The sequence below is a fragment of the Carya illinoinensis genome, chromosome 1, assembly GCF_018687715.1.
Source record: "Carya illinoinensis cultivar Pawnee chromosome 1, C.illinoinensisPawnee_v1, whole genome shotgun sequence".
In the NCBI taxonomy this organism is placed as follows: domain Eukaryota; kingdom Viridiplantae; phylum Streptophyta; class Magnoliopsida; order Fagales; family Juglandaceae; genus Carya; species Carya illinoinensis.
This window is the reverse complement of record NC_056752.1, coordinates 45,161,877-45,178,665: the sequence shown is the minus strand read 5'-3', so window position 1 is coordinate 45,178,665 and position 16,789 is coordinate 45,161,877. Positions and strand designations below refer to the sequence as shown.

At 31.3% G+C, this 16,789-nt stretch overlaps 1 protein-coding gene across 1 annotated transcript; it reads right to left on the bottom strand.

Moving 5' to 3' along the window:
- Positions 1 to 15,961: 15,961 nt before the first annotated feature.
- Positions 15,962 to 16,324, bottom strand: LOC122300373. Its single transcript, XM_043110980.1, has one exon. It carries the CDS (start codon positions 16,322 to 16,324, stop codon positions 15,962 to 15,964), a length of 363 nt encoding a protein of 120 aa, XP_042966914.1.
- Between the last annotated feature and the right edge of the window lie 465 nt (positions 16,325 to 16,789).

Genomic DNA, 16,789 nt, shown 5'->3' with positions numbered 1-16,789 from the left:
AATGATACTTTCTTTTCTTAAAATTTCAATTTCGTTTGTTAAAAAAAGAATTTTTCTTTTTCAAAGCAGTATACTTGATACCCAATTTTTCAAATTCCTCATATACCTCTTCTAAAACATTTTGCAATTCTTTATATGAAGGATCTTCAATATTATCAAGATTTGTTACCTCAATGTCATCTTTAGCCATAAAACAAAAATTTGCTGATTCTCCATTGCTTGCTTCACTATCTGAACTACTTGAATCATCATCCCATGTAGCTTTCACTGCTTTCTTGCCCTTGTTTCGATCTTTCTTTAGCAGAGGACAATCTGGCTTGATATGACCAGGTTTATTGCATTTATAACAAATTAAAGTGTCATTTTTACCTTAATCTTTCTTGGAAAACTTTTTAAAGGATTTCCTCGGAGGAGTTCTATTTTTCTTCAAGAACTTCTGAATTCTTCTTGTTATCATCGCAACTTCTTCATCTTTATCGTCATTTTCCTCATCTTCATCACTTTCACTTTCATCAGGAACAGCTTTAAGTGCTAAGCTCTTCTTTAGTTTTCCTTCTTCTTCTCCTCTTTTCAATGTGTACTCATGAGTGATAAGTGACCCGATGAGTTCATTGACTTCGAGCTTCTTGAGGTCTCTAGTTTCAAGAATCGCTGTAACTTTTGATTCCCAATATTTTGGTAAAGAGTTAAGAATTTTTCTTACTATCTCCACCTCGGAATAAACTTTGCCAAGAGCTGTCAAGCTGTTTATGATATTAGTAAAATGAGTGTGCATGCTAGAAATAGATTCATCATCATTCATCTTAAACATTTCATATTCATGAGTAAGAATATAAATTTTTGATTCTTTGACTTGCGAAGTTCCTTCATAAGTTACTTCCAAGTTATCCCAAATTTCCTTTGCCGTAACGCAATTCATTATTCTATTAAACTCATTTCTATTAAGAGCATTATATAATAAATTCATAGCAGTTAAATTTAAAGTATAAAGTCTATCGTCTTCACGATCAAACTCTTATTCTTCCTTTTTGACCTTTACTCCATCAACCACTTTTGTTGGAATATAAGGTCTATTTACAATACATTTCCAGATTTCTCTACCTTGAACTTGAAGAAATATTCTCATTCTAACTTTCCAGAATGAGTAATTATCTCCACAAAAGAGTGGAGGCCGACTGTTAGATTGACCTTCACCAAATGAAGCTGCAATGTTAACCATAAGATCTTAACTCAAAAGATAGTTAATATTATAATAGAGCTCTTAGCTCTGATACCAATTGTTGCCCAGATGACTAACACAAGAGGGGGGGTAAATTGAGTTGTATTAAAAAAATAATAATTATAAATCAAATATATAATATAAAATATAAACAAAATATGAAATAACAATAAATATAAAGAGTAAGGGTAAGAGAGAAGCAAACTCAGTATGTTAACAAGGTTCGGCCCCACTGCCTACGTCCTCGCCTCAAGCTACCCCTTGAGAATTCCCAAATTCACTATTCAACCTCTTTCAGGTGGAGATAGAAACCTATTACACCTTTGAACAACACCGCTACAAAGGATCCGTGTAGAACACCCTCTACAGTTACAATCACCTTACACGTGGTGATTCAACTATTCCCCGTATAGAATACTTTCTACACGTACAAGGGTTATACACACCATTTTTCTGATACAAAAGCTGATAGTGGGTAGGTTATCAGAAAACACTCCTCAATGAATGAAATAAGAACAATACAGCGCAAACTATATCTCTCAAAATGAACAAGGATTAAGGCTCAATGCTTAGAGAAGAGAGAATGAAAGCTTTTGAATGAATGTTGTATACTCTTGGTGTTGTGAATGTGAAGCTCTCAAATGATCTATTTATAGGCATATGAGACTTCATATTCAAATTTAAAAAGATTCACATGTCAAAGACAACATCATTCACTTTTTCAAAAAATTCAAATAAAAGGTTCTTCTTTTTCAATTGTCAAAGACAACATCATTCACTTTTTCAAAAAAATCAAACCTAATCTTTTACTTTTGGCATATGACAAAATGAACAAACTTTCCTTTTCAAAAAATTCAAACCTAATCTTTTACTTTTTGCATATGACAAAAGGAGCACACTTTCCTTTTCAAAAAAATTCAAACCTAATCTTTTACTTTTTGTATATGACAAAATGAGCACACTTTACTTTTCAAATTTTTCAAACAAAATTATCTACCTTTTGTATAAGTCTAAAAAAGTATCAATCACTTTTGAAAATCTTCAAATAAAACATGCACATGTGAAAGATGACAACCAATCATCTTTAATATTTTCAAAGTTCAACCCTTTAATCAAGGCATGCACATGCAAAAGATGACAATCAATCATCTTTCAAAATTTTCAAATTTAATTTTCAAAAATATTCATGCACATGTGGAAAATGTATTTTAATGCTTTATGATAAAATATTAATTTTGAGCATTAATCCTAATTTCAAATTTTAAGAGATTTACAACATTACTCTATGACTTTAATGTGAACTTGTTTCCTTCTTGCTCATGCTTGATTCTTTGATGTGCTTGATTCCATTGTGTGAACAACTTGAGCTTGAAACTCCTTTATTCTTTGAATTCATTTGTTATCATCAAAATCCATGTGTAGATTTATAATCACATGAAACTTGAAACCTTGGGTTCAACAAAATCCTCTCGGTTGTGATGATCCAGACCAGTAACAAGTAGTGACAACCAGTTGTTGCAGCCATTCAAGGGTGGCCAAATTTCCTAGATATTACCATTCGGTTTCCAAGCCGGTGATGAAAAAACCATACTCTCCATTTTGTGTCATTTGGTATGATATTGGTTGTTGACCTGCTCGATTATCGTTGTTGGGTGTTGTGGTTGGAAATGCTCATCGTTTGTCTACAAACTTGAGGCATACCCAATTATAATATTATCCAATGCCTAGGTTAAGTAGTAGCACTACCAATATTTCACGGTTAGCAAACCATCGTCATTATGAATACCCAATATATTATTGTAGTATAAAAGTATGCTGACGAACTGTTCATACTGATGATAATGAAGGCCGCTACTTTTTTGGGTGCATAAACTATGAGGTAAAAATTGAAATCATTTTCATTACGCATTTTAATACCATTATTATCGTACCTCGAACGATGACAAATTTAATACTTGTCACCTGTGCAAGTTGAGCAGGCTTACAGGTTTTTCTATTCGTATGATCCTGAAATACCAGCATATGACAAGAAGACAATTCATCAGTTAAAAACCAACCTTTATAACATACAAGCCTCAATGAACATCCAAATCGCTAGACATCGTCTTGAAATTGAATTAGAGAGGCGTAAGAGGAAATTGGAGATAACGAGTTTGATTATTGTGATTTTGATGTCGTGGCTTTCTATTTTCACAATTTGTTTTCAAAAATTCTAAGTAATCTTAGGGTTGAATTATGGTCATTTTAAGTGTATGTAATTATAATTTTTTTTTTCCATTTTAAGTGTATGTAATTTGTGTTTTTTGACTATCTTGAAAGGTGAATATTAATTATTATGCAGTTTTTAATATTTTTGTCACTATTCTTGTACCGATTTGCAAAAAATCATTTTCTAATAAAATTATATAGAAGCCGACATTGCTTAATCTATGAAAAAGGCAAAATAGATAGTTGTCAGAGTGTAAATAGAAGCGAGAGAAAAAAAAAATAAGGAAATTGTATTTTAAAGAATGAGAAATTTTTAGAGAATGTGATGTAAGAAGTTTTTGAAAAATTAATCAAATTTAGGATAAAATTTATTGAATGATGTATTTTAGTTAAAATTTGAAAAATTTTATAAAAAAATAGGATGTGAATACTCTTAAATAATTATCTTGAACTAATTTTCTTTAAGGGTACGGCCCCTCCCCCATTTTTTACTTGGCGGCCATGTAGCTAAACATGGGGTTATCAATAGTATTTTTTTCGTATGTTTATTATTATTTTTAAATATTTTAAAAACTTCAAAATATTATTAAAAAATATCTTTTTAATCATTAAATAAATAAATAAAAACTGTCGGGAGCTTCCATTAGGAACTCCCGAGGAGTAGTATTCTTATTTTTTAATGGTCATTCTACGGAGATTGATGGTCTACCGATAATTGACCGATTGTTTTTTTTTTTCCTTAAATATTAAGAAATATTCTTCTTAATATTTAAGAAATAAAAATAAAAATTAAAAAAAAAATTTCATACATTTCTTAACATATAAAAACAAAAAATAAAAATACACCTATCGGTGCAAATGCTCGGTAGACATCTACCTAGCATTTTCCTTTTTTAATAGAGGAAAATGTACTTTATGTAACACTTTTTTATATCTTTTTATTATTTCATACATGATCAGCTACCATATCTTCAAAATATTCCAACTAAAGTTTCGGAAAAAAAATGAATCATCTAAGTTGACACAAAAATAAATTAACTTGAACAAATGCGTTAAAACAAATTGAACATCCTCTCCATCAGCCATGTTAACAAAACAACGGTGTAAAGTTTCAAAATCTGTTGTCATGAAACTTTCCAGTGTGATAATTATATGCATTCATAGAACACTGACTTGTACAAATCTATGGCTTCTTTATTAAAATTACTTTTAACTTCTATAAAGTTATGACTTTTTTCAAATTTGTTTAAATTTTTCTACAGATCTTTTCATTTCTCATTTACTACCAATTTTATTTTATTTTTTACCCAATTGGGCATACGTGTGGTGCATGTTGTGCCCTTATTAGTGTGTGTATACATATATAACTTGGTAAAATGATTACACGACATATTTTAATTTAGAAAATAAATTTTAAAATTTAAATTTTACAAATCAAATCTAATAATTTAAATGATATAGATTATTTATTTTTTAGTTTATACACTGGCTTGATAATTAAATAACTTATATATATATATAGAGGCGCATTAAGATTCAATATCAAATCAATATATTGAAAATAATACTATTATCCATTAGTCTTAACAAAATGTAAAAAATATATATAAAAAATAATTATTCCAATATATTTGAGATTTCACCTCAATGCCTTGTCAAAATGGAATCCCCCATTCCTTCATATATAAAAATTAGTCTATCATTAAATTTTAGTTAAATTTCACGACAATTTTTCTTTTGATGTATAATAACGTACTTACATTGAACAGTGACAACAGTCGGTCAAAAACCCGTCTATTTTAAGTGAAATATTGAAAGGAAATTCTAAGATTTAAGAGAAATTAATTGATATTCTATAGTGACAACAGTCTATCAAGAAATATTTTAGATTTAAAAATAAAATAATCATCCAAATTTCTTGGAAGCATGTGTTAACGTCATGTTTCGTACACCCTTAAACTGGGTTCTAGGGACTCGGGCCTTCAATATTAGGCTTGCAAAACACTAAGGTAATGAAGCTTGAGGAGGGCAGCCTGGGGCCGAGAAGCCTCCATGCCAAAATTAATAAAAGCTCTTGGATGTTTGTAAATAAATTTTAAGAGAGGGAAGTCAAAAGAATTAGAAAGCTTTCCTTGTATCTAGACGTGTCTATTCATACTAGTGGCTAAGGGGAGGATAAATCCTCTCTGTTTCTGTGGGACCCTTTGTGACGCCCCCAAATTTCGTTTGGGATCGGACGGACATTTGAAGCGTCGAGACATGCAACACAAGGTTACCTGCCCTCGTTCATGACATATAAGATGCAATGTTCCTAACATGCATCTAACATTATGCAATATTCGCAGCGGAAATTTTTTTGTTCTTTAGCAATACTATGCACCAAATTGAAAATATCCCAAATGCTTAAAACATACTTCATACATAAAGACCCATTGAATAGATCACAACACTAGTCTAAAATGGTTATGATCCAAAAAGTACTAAAGATGCAACTCCATTGTACAAGTAGTAATTTACGTTAACTACTATATTAACATTGACGTCGCACCATCGCTTAGTCAACTGTGTCTAGTTGATCAGCTCCTGATTCTCTTTCAGGTCCTGTAACAAGATCTACCATTCGGGGGGAATGGTAGTTGGGACTACCAAAGTTAGATTTGACTACAAATCTCAGTAAGTTAACAAAAAACTTCCACACAAGCTAATGATGCATGCATGACAGTAAAAGCATAAATGTATAATCAAATTCATAAGTAATTAAAGCATAACTTGGCGTACAACATAGCATAATTGACATAACTTAAATTGAAACATGAACTGAACTTAACTTGGCATGAACTTGATCTGAAACTTGACTTATCATGAACTTGTTCTGAAACTTGACTTAACATGAAAAATACATACTCCACAGTTGTTGTAGCCTCATGTATTCTACGTGTAAATACATACTCCACAATTGTTGTGGTCCCATGTATTTTACACAAACTTGACTTAACATGAAAAATACATACGCCACAATTGTTGTGGCCCCATGTATTCTACACAAACTTGACTTAATATGAAAAATACATACTCCACAGTTGTTGTGGCCCCATGTATTCTACGTGTAAATACATATTTCACAGTTGTTGTGGCCCCATGTATTATACGGAAACTTATTCTTTAACTGCTTAAATACATACTCCACAGTTGTTGTGGCCCCATGTATTCTACGTGTCACAATTGATGTATCTCACGTAGTGTATGCGTCACAATTGCTGTGACCCCATACATAAGTGATCAAGATGAAACGTGACTGGAATACGAAAGGACTGAAGCCCTGACGTAACATAACGTGACTTGAACATAACTTGAAATACATGACCAACTTGAGATAGAAACATTTCGTAACATGGCATAACATATAATAGACAACATATTTAACATGACATACTTGCAACAGTGAATATTACATGACTTGATATACATGTAATAAATGGCATACTTAGCATGACATACTTGTAATGTACAGTAATACATAACAGAATATATTATGTAACAGATAAAAATTGATGACAAAATAAATTCTGTATAATAGACAATTACGTGATAACTTGGCATGGCATGACATATATGATAACACACATACATACACTGTAGTTCCTTTACTTAGCACACATAGACAGTAGATTGCTAGTAAGTTAAAAGCTAACTTACCTCGATCTCCGCATTTCTTATAAAACTTCAAGTGCGACCACGAGGAACTGTAATTAGTGATTCTAAAAGTTAGAACTAAATCACTAATAATTTGAAATATGGAAAATACTAACTTAAAGAGTAAAATTTTCATTTTACTCTTTACATGTGGGAAAATGACCGTTTTACCCATAACTTAAGGATTTTGCATACTAACTCCAAAAGTTTTCAAAATTTACATTCCTCATGTAAATTTTGTCCTAAACTTAAATATCAACTCAGAAAAATTTAAAACAAAACACAACTATGAAGAACACACTATGGCCGAAACATTCATAGGCCATTTCCCTTGATTTTTGTTGCAATTCCTTCTAACTTCAAAATTCATGCTTAAACCAAAATTTTGCAACAAACATCTTCCAATCCTAAGTTCAAAACCATACTTAAAACATCCATTTAGAAAAAACTAATAATTAACACCAAACTTTTTTTTTTGTAAAAAGATCCAAGCACTTGAATCACAAGTTTTGACCTTAAATCAAAACATCTCCAAGAATTTCAAAAATCAAATCTTACTTCTAACATATTCATAATATCATCCTAACATCAACCATGTTTTAAATCATCAAACTAAAGTCACCAAAATCACAAAATAGCATTTGGAGTTTTTGGTTTTACATTTAGTCCAAAAACAGAAACTTTTTCCTCAACTAGTTTTGATAAATCTCTTGATCTATAACTTATAAATATATGATCTTCAAACCAAACCATCACATGATTTAAAAAGATGTCCTAAAACATATATAAGCTTCTAATTCAAGATCACATGGTTAGAAATTAACCAAAACATAAATTTAGCCAAGAATATCCACACTTTAGCTTATTTGAATATCTCTTTGCATAAAATTTCATATATTTGAAACTAAAACCAAATATCTTCAAAATAATAATATAACATGTATATAAGATGTTTAGGATCCTCCAATAAAATTATCAAAGTCATTGGAATAGGTTTAGACCACCAAAGAGTTAAACTTTCTCAAAACAGAAACTGTTTTTCTTCTTCCAGTTTCTAAGTTTCTAAATCTAAGAAAATCTTTCATCAAAACCTTTAATCATGCAAAAATCCTCAACCAATAGTCACATATACATGTTAACAATACTCCATAAAAATTTCGGACCAATATCTATCCATTAGTTTGGTCAAAAACTCCAAACTATAACATATTCTCCAGTTTATCTCCCAGAATGACCTTTCTATAGTTTACACAATATTTGACTGACCAAATGATCTTCAAATGGGGCAAATAAGATATCCATATAAACAAGACTAAAAAAGGAACAACTTATATGAATGAGACTTTATGATAAAACACTTACAAAAGCTTCGAAATGGGTGTGCAAAAGACATCCTAAAAGCTGTCCGAGAGAGAGTGTTTGATATTCTTTCAATGGAAAGTGTAAATGAAGATAATTTCGTGGGGAGAGGTGGCTGGAGATACTTATGGATAAGATATCGAAGAGATGAGGCTGGAGTTGAGAGTTGAGTGTAGTTTTCTCCTACCCAAAATATCTATAAAAGATTATCTCATAATATTCTATCCAAGAGTATCTACAAAAAATCAACTTAAGATATTTTTATCTAATAATATCTATAAAAATCAACTCAAAATATTTTTACCCAATAATATTCATGAAAATTATCTCAAGATATTTCTTTTTATCCAATAATATCTACAGTTTTGAATAAACGTTTTGTCCGAAAATATGAAAAAATGTTATTGCGCCATAAGACTTTAAATAACCCTCCGAGTCTAATGGCACAAACCATAATACATTTTGACACTTCTAACTATCTCCAATAATCAAAAACACACTTCTGATACCATAGTAAATAATAACACTAAGTATGTAGTTAGACAAAAACCTATACGATTAATGGATTCGTGAAAACTTATGGGGTTTTCACAAGGTTCCTAAAGTTAATAGAAATTTCACAATTGAATTTCTAGCGGACTGTTACACCCTTGCTCTCATCATGATTCATTATTTAGTCTCATTAATGCGGCGTGTCTTAACAGTGGCACCATTAATGCGACGCTTGGCTCGGGTTGGGTTGTCATTAATACGGTGTGGTTCCCCGTTTGATTTAGCCCTGTTAGTTTCTCTTGTGGCCCATTGATGGAGTAATGTCAGAGATTTAATAGTTCCTCCTTACTTCGTATTTGCCCATGGAGTCAGGTACTTGAAAGTTAGGTGTCACCCAAGGAGCTGCCTGGTCGACGCACCCTTTCCTGCGTCTTGGCTCAAGCTTATGGGACTTCTTTCTACTGGGCCATGGACCTTGCCTCCCCCCCCCCCCCCCCCCCCTCCCCGGGTCGACCCATTTAGGGCCCAAGGCCATGAGGAGAAAACCACGTTACAATATGAAAAGATCGGAGACATTTTACCAAAAACAAAGCATACATAGCCTTAATAATTTTTTTTGTAAATTATAATATAATTAATGTAAAAAGTTTTATTTAGTAATTAGTTTACCTGGCATGTATGTTCCATTAAATCAACGACTGTAGAATCCATTATTTCTTCTGCTATTAATCTAAAAACAACAGCTGCCATATATCCACTACCATCATCTACTTTCAGAAAAGCTCGGCAACTGAAATTAACAAAATGATTGTTATTGGTTAATATGTTTCAATTATAATGTGAGAATTTGTAATTTAAAATTACAAAGTAAAATATTTACTTTGGCTGCAAAATATTCATGTTCTTGCAATTATAGTACAAGAATTTTCCAATGCGTTCATATCCAATTCCTTTATATTGTAATTGGCACATGACATGTAGTAAAAGATCTGACATCATGATCTAAAATAGTCAATCCAAAATTTTAATTAAACTACTTAATTTCAAGACCTTTTCCAATAATAATGTCAACTAGCAGCTTCTAGTTCAGCAAAAACAAGTTCTATTTGGTGAATTAAAATTATTTAATGCCCACAACTGATTGACTAATTGAGTAGCTCAAACACAAGAGGCATATACACAACATTAAACCTCAAACAGAGAAACATGCACATCAATTTCATAGAGGAAAAAAATTCTTGTACATCTAAAAATGACTACTTTTGTATCACAACCTACTCATAAAGGGGGGAAGATAAATACAATGGCAATAAGAGATACCTAGAGCCTTGATCAATCATTCTTGAAAACAAAGGAATATTAACTTCTATGTCGAAATGGAGGCGCAGAATCGTCTAGGGTAAGGGAAGCTAGAAACGTAGGACCTAGCTTCCCAAAGAGAGACAATATTCAAGTGAAGAGAAGGTCGTGCGTACACTAGGGTTTAAGATAGTGGGATAATTTCTTCTATGAAATGGGAAGAATCAAGAATGGATCTAGAGAAGGCAAATGTTGGGAAATGGGACTCGAAAAATTGGCCAAAAGCTCACGTGGAAGGAGTTCAAGCTGTGAGAAAACATTAGGAAGGGTGGAGCTTGCAAGGTTTGAAAATGGAGTCTTTTGGTGCAATGGGTCAAAGTGCAGAAGGGCTTGCACATTAACGTGGGCAAACATGAGGGGAAATTAAAGGCATTCTGTGCCTTCGGCACCCCAAGGCGGCTTCAATTACAGTGACAAAAACAATTTTTTTACCGTGCGATGCACAAAATTGTCGTAATAACACATTAAATCGCCGCAAAATACGGTTTAATGTAAACCCAACTCGCAAGTGCACATGTGATTTAGTTTGCAACGAATTTGTTTGTCACAAGAAGTGAAAAAACCACTGCAAAAGTCCATAAACAAAACTTGATTTCAAAAAGTCTGCAGCATATACAAAAACGCTAGGATTAATGATTTATTATGGCAATTTTATTTCCAACAATATTAAAATTCCTGCAAAAGACCCTTTTTCTTATAATGAATTGATTTACTTCTATACCAAGATAAATGATCTATTAATTTTTTGAAATTTGTGTTGCAATATTTTGAAGATAGAGTAGATAGTCTTGTATGAAATAATGAAAATATATAAAGAACTAATTAAATGGAATAGATAAGATTTAAAAAAAAAAAAGATATATGGATAAAAACGATTTTTAATTTTTACATAATTTTTTGTTTTCTAAAACTAAAAGTTACTTTAAAAAATAGGCATAATGAATTATAGAAGAAAGAAAAAGTATATTTATCATATTCTACGTTATACACGAACTTGTGATTTTTTATTTTTTTCCTTTTATTTAAACATACATATATTGATATGTAAATATGTATGTTTACACATCAACAATAAAAATAACAAATCACATATTAATGTGTAGTGTAAGAATGATGAGTAACATTTTTCTAGAAAAAAATCGTTTTAAAGAAAAAAAAAAATCTTTGTTTTGAATCTAGTGGATGATTTTTAAATTGACTCAAGTATTTTAAATTTTAAAAGTCTAAAATCATTTTAGATGAGGTATTTGCAGTGTTATTGAAGAATGTCTAATTTTCAAGTAAACTCCTTAATATTTTAGACTCCCAAGTATAATATAGTTTTAAGAAATCATTTTATTTAAATAATTATATTCTTTTAGGAATATTATTTAATATTTATCAATTTATTTTATGTTAAAAACTATCCTTAATTAGTTGACTCTATTCTCTTGAGAAACATTTAATAAAATTTATCATTTTATTTTATAGTAGAAAATATTATTTTTGAATTAAGAATAAAAATTTTGTTTTAAAACTTAGGATGTTGAATTGAATTGAGTTTTTTATAAATAGTAATGAATTGAGATAGATGAATGAGTTTTATGAAATTTATTTAAGATGAGTAAATATGTTTAAATGTTAAGATACATTTAGATATATTTATAGAAATTTATAAAATAAATATATCCTATTATTAATTTTGACTATTCATCTGATAAATCAGAAATAGTCTTGCAGCGTCAACTGCTCGTAAGGGAAAAAAAAATTTCCCCAAGCTACATTTGCAGCCATCTGAATGGAGTAAAGTAAGGGCAAAATGGATAAAAGCTTGCTTTTTTCTTGCAACGGCGAAATGTACTACTTGTGGGGTCTTTGGGCACTCTATTGCAAGATGTGGTAAGCAAAAAACTTCACGAGAGAGAACTGGATTGATGAAAACAGATAAAGAAACAAAATCGTCTGAAGTTTGGGTTGAAGTCAAGAAGAAAGGGAAAGGAAAGGTGACTATGGATGATGCGGCCATTCTTGAAGATGGTTTGGGGAAGGTCGTTGTGCTTGGGGATCCCTCTGGTACTAAGAACAGCCGAGAGAGGTGAAGGAGGAGATAGTTGGGTATTTCCAAAGGTGACTCAGTGTTGCTACTCATGATAGGCCTATTGATATAGATGTTCTTGGAAGGGCTATGTCAAGAAGGTGAACCATTGCTTTGTTGGTTTGGTCGGCATCTCCGGCATTTGGCAGGAGCGGTTACATCAACCTACAGTACAAACTCACTTAACTCGGCATCGGATGCAGCTCAAATGGATGTTTGGATGGTAGAAGGGGTCTAAAAATGAAATTCACTGAGCTCGATTGAGGAATCAAACGTGCCTTTAGTGTATTTCATTTCTGTCCGATTATCATCCATTTTAGAATTCCAAACCGTCGATGTAAATAAACTTTATCCTTAGATTAAGAGTGGGATGCATTTAATCTAGTATCAGTCTTTTCTATCTTTTGTTAGCTTTTCCTTCTTCGATTTAAAATCAAATCAGTGGACCCGTTAAGTATAGAAATCTGGAGATCTTTTTTAGAGTTTTGTTACATATAAATATAATCACGTACTAATCTGTATATTAATACTGATTTATTTATACTTAAAATTTAAATTAACACTGTTTTCAATAAAATCTACTTTTTGACCAATCACATTATATTGATGCACAGATTAGTACACAATTATACTTAGAACTATATTTTTCTTTTTTTTTAAGTTATCAAATCATTGTCAGGGACTTATGTCAGCTTTTTACTGTTTTTCTTTTTTACTTTTTTTATTTTTTTTTTAATTTTAGTTCTAAGGCCCATGCGAGGTGACGTTAGATTTTTCTTTTTTCTGTTCATATTATTGTCAATTTGTCAGTTTTATTGAATGTTACATTTTTTTCCTATTCATATCATATAATGGTGACAGTGCATATATATAATTAGTTTTTAGTCTCTTTCACATTCACATTATCCATAGTATCCTAACTCCTCTTTTGGTGATCTACTCTCTTTCCAGATCCATTTTCTCTTCTTCCATTTTTGTGGAGCCATCTTACAAAGGAAGAGCATCTAAATACGAGGATGGCTCTATATTATCATGGTGGCTTTAGCAGCATCGACTATATATGCCATTATTAGATGATGGATCCAATCAAGCCCTCTCTCTCTCTCTCTCTCTCTCTCTCTCTCTCTCTCTCTCTCTCTCTCTCTCTCTCTCTCTCTCTCTCTCTCTCTCTCTCTCTCTCTCTCTCTATATTGCTTCTCTCCCCGACTTTCCTTCACTGCCTATTGCCGTCACAGTCAACAACACCTCTGATACCACATCTCTCTCTCTCTCTCTCTCTCTCTGCACCGATAGCGTTACTCAACGAGTCAACAGCGGCACCACGAGTCATTCAGACTTCTCTCTTTTTCTTGCCCTTACTCAACTTTCCACCACAAACAACCAAAATAGTCCAAAAGATTTCAACAAACATGACAAAAATGGTTGCCGTCAAATCTGGGTGTAAGTTTATATGAGGAATCTCCTACTGGTGGAGCGAGATTTTGTTTTTGAATTTGGTTTCCTTTCATGTATTTGGATATAATTTATTTAGTGAATTTGTACAAATTTGAAAACATTGTGTTTGCATCTGCCTTACTTTCGTCTACACGAGTATAATTTTTTGCTTAACCAACACAAAAGAGATAGAAACATACAAAGGTAGAAAGACAAAGAAAAAAAATATTGGATGAAAATATTGTTCATATTTCATTCGCACTTATTTAAGAGTATTCTTAAACCTGGATTGGTTACACAGAATAAAAAACTCATCTCATCTCAATTCATCATTATAAATTTTTTAATTCTTCATATAAAATATAATAAATAATTTTACTTTTTTAAATCCCAATATAAAATTAATATTACAAAATTATATTATAATAATATTTTATTTATTACTATTTAAAACATGTCATCTCATCTCATCTCATCTCATCTCATTTATGTAACCAAACGGGATCTAAGGATTTACTTATTATAAAATTTGTTACAGTAACCACTATATGTAGAGAGTATATTTCATTTACAGTCTATTTTTTTATTTTGATTTTTGTAAGTAATTTTTTTAATTATTGTTAATTATTGGGAATGCGAAGGAATTATTGTTAATTATTGTCAGATCGAGGGTTCTATTTTGCTTGTGAGAAGAGACAGTTTTGGTCGTTTTCGGGATGAGTTCACATGAAAAAAAAAAAAAAAAGCAATAAAAAACGAATCCACATGAAAAAATGTTTGATTTAGCGTTGTATTAATGATCATCTTTTTGACTGCATTATTGGATTGGATCAGAACATACCAATGATCAGTTTTTTAAAAAAATAAAAAATAAACAGCTTCGTTGCAATGACAGCCACAAAGTTAAATCTGTCAGTACATTTGCCGGTGCTGCTGCATGAAATGATAAGAGATTATTCTGTGTCTCAATTCAACGTGTATACATGGAACGCTCTAAAGCAACATGCCAACGTTGATCTTAATTTTGCACCATGATTGTTCATCATTTAAAATATAAGAAATACTTTTTACAATCGGTAAATATAGTCAGCGTGTAGTCAGCTGTAAAAAAATAAATTAATACGAGATCTATTTAAAAAAAAAATTTATTTTTATAACTTTTTTTTTATTCATGTAGGTGTTCCTGAATATAAAAAAAAAAAATTATAATTTTTTTTTATTCATTCCGTACAGCCGACTGCACGCTAACTGCATTTACCGACTGTATGTAGCAAAGCCCTTAAAACATATCTATTTTATTTTTTTCTAAAAAATATATTTTCTTATCCATTTTTTTCATATTTTAATTTTATTTTTAATTTTTATTTACCTTTTATATTTTTATTTTGTGTCTATATGACTAAATTATATTACATTGTATATAAAAAATATAGATTTTGCAAATTCATTGATAGAAATGAAATATTTAAAAATAAAAAAAAATGTTTAAATGATATGAAGAAAAAAATATAAGCTGAAATATGATATATATATATATATATATATATTATAAAAATCAATATGTAAAATAGAAAAAGTAAAATTTGATAATGTATTTTAAAAATTAAGATAAATGAACTATTGTGAATACTAATAGGTCATATATATATATATATATATAACCTATTATTCGTTGAAGCTTAATTTGATCTCCCGTCCCCTGCAGTAAAACATGAGCAGTTCGATCGTATGGTAGTAAAAACTTTTACCACGATACAGGAAGGCCAAAGATCACGCAAAAACGTAACTTACGAGGAAGAAAGCCATGATAATAAATTCCACACATGCTGATAATATTAATGCGTGACAGTAATTAGTTATTACAGAACAAGAACATATATATAACGTACGTGCAGGCATGTTTATGTGATCGCAAGCTACAAAGCTAGCTAGCTTGAGCATAGCCCACTACGTACGTACACAATAGTATTTTACAGTATATAGCAGCAAATTAATATATCATACGTCTTAATTAAGCTGTTGCCGGTCGAGTCGCAAGAGCGGATAATTAATACCTGTACTTGCATCCCTTATTATTACACACACATACACACGATTAGCCGGCGGCTAAGCTCTATTAACGGCTAGGGCATGTTTCTACCATCTTTTGCTGGAGGGTGTCGTGGGTAAGGCATACGCCGTGACTTGGGTTCACCCTTCGGAGGCTTCTGATCAACTGGATTAATCGGTAGCTTGTGTTCTGGGTAAGGCTTTTTCCCCTGATCAAGAGACTCATGATTAATTGGTGTCGGTGGGATAAACTTTGAGGGAGTTTTTGGTCCCTTGGGAAGTTTGGCACCGAAGGCTAGCGTCTTTTCTTCCAAAGAGGACTCCTCCAGTGAATGAGGAGGGCCGGGTGGTATGCTCGGTCCTGGAGGTTTAAATTGAGCGAGTGAGCCAGTGGACAGAAGAACCAGTACTCCAAGAAACAATATCAGCGAGTACATTTTTGTGGGCATTTTGGGACGTTGCTTGGGAGTTGGGATGGTGCAAGTGTAGTCACTTTGGGGACCTTTTATAATGGGCCGGTGCCTGTGTCCTCGTGCCACCTGTACCGTATTAACTTTTGTTCTTTTCAAAGACCAAAGCAAAATCTAGCATAATTTAAGCTAGTTTGATTATTAAATATCAAATTATTTATCCTATTTTATTAAATTATTATAATTTTTAAATTTTTTACATAAAATATAATAAATAATTCAATTTTTTAAAATTTTAAAATAAAATTAATATTAAAAAATATATTATAATAATACTTTATTCAATTTTAAACAAAATATTTCTTTTTATTTTATCTGAACTGTGTAACTAAACGAGACTTACTTTTAGGTATAGAAGCACTTAACAATGAGAAACATATTTTGTGTTGGAGTTGTGCTTTGGAACGGGTAAGGCTGTTTTAAGCCATTTAA

What these genes read in the sequence shown, in the direction of transcription:
- LOC122300373 (XM_043110980.1), bottom strand. Translation starts at nt 16,324, where the DNA reads ATGTACTCGCTGATATTGTTTCTTGGAGTACTGGTTCTTCTGTCCACT.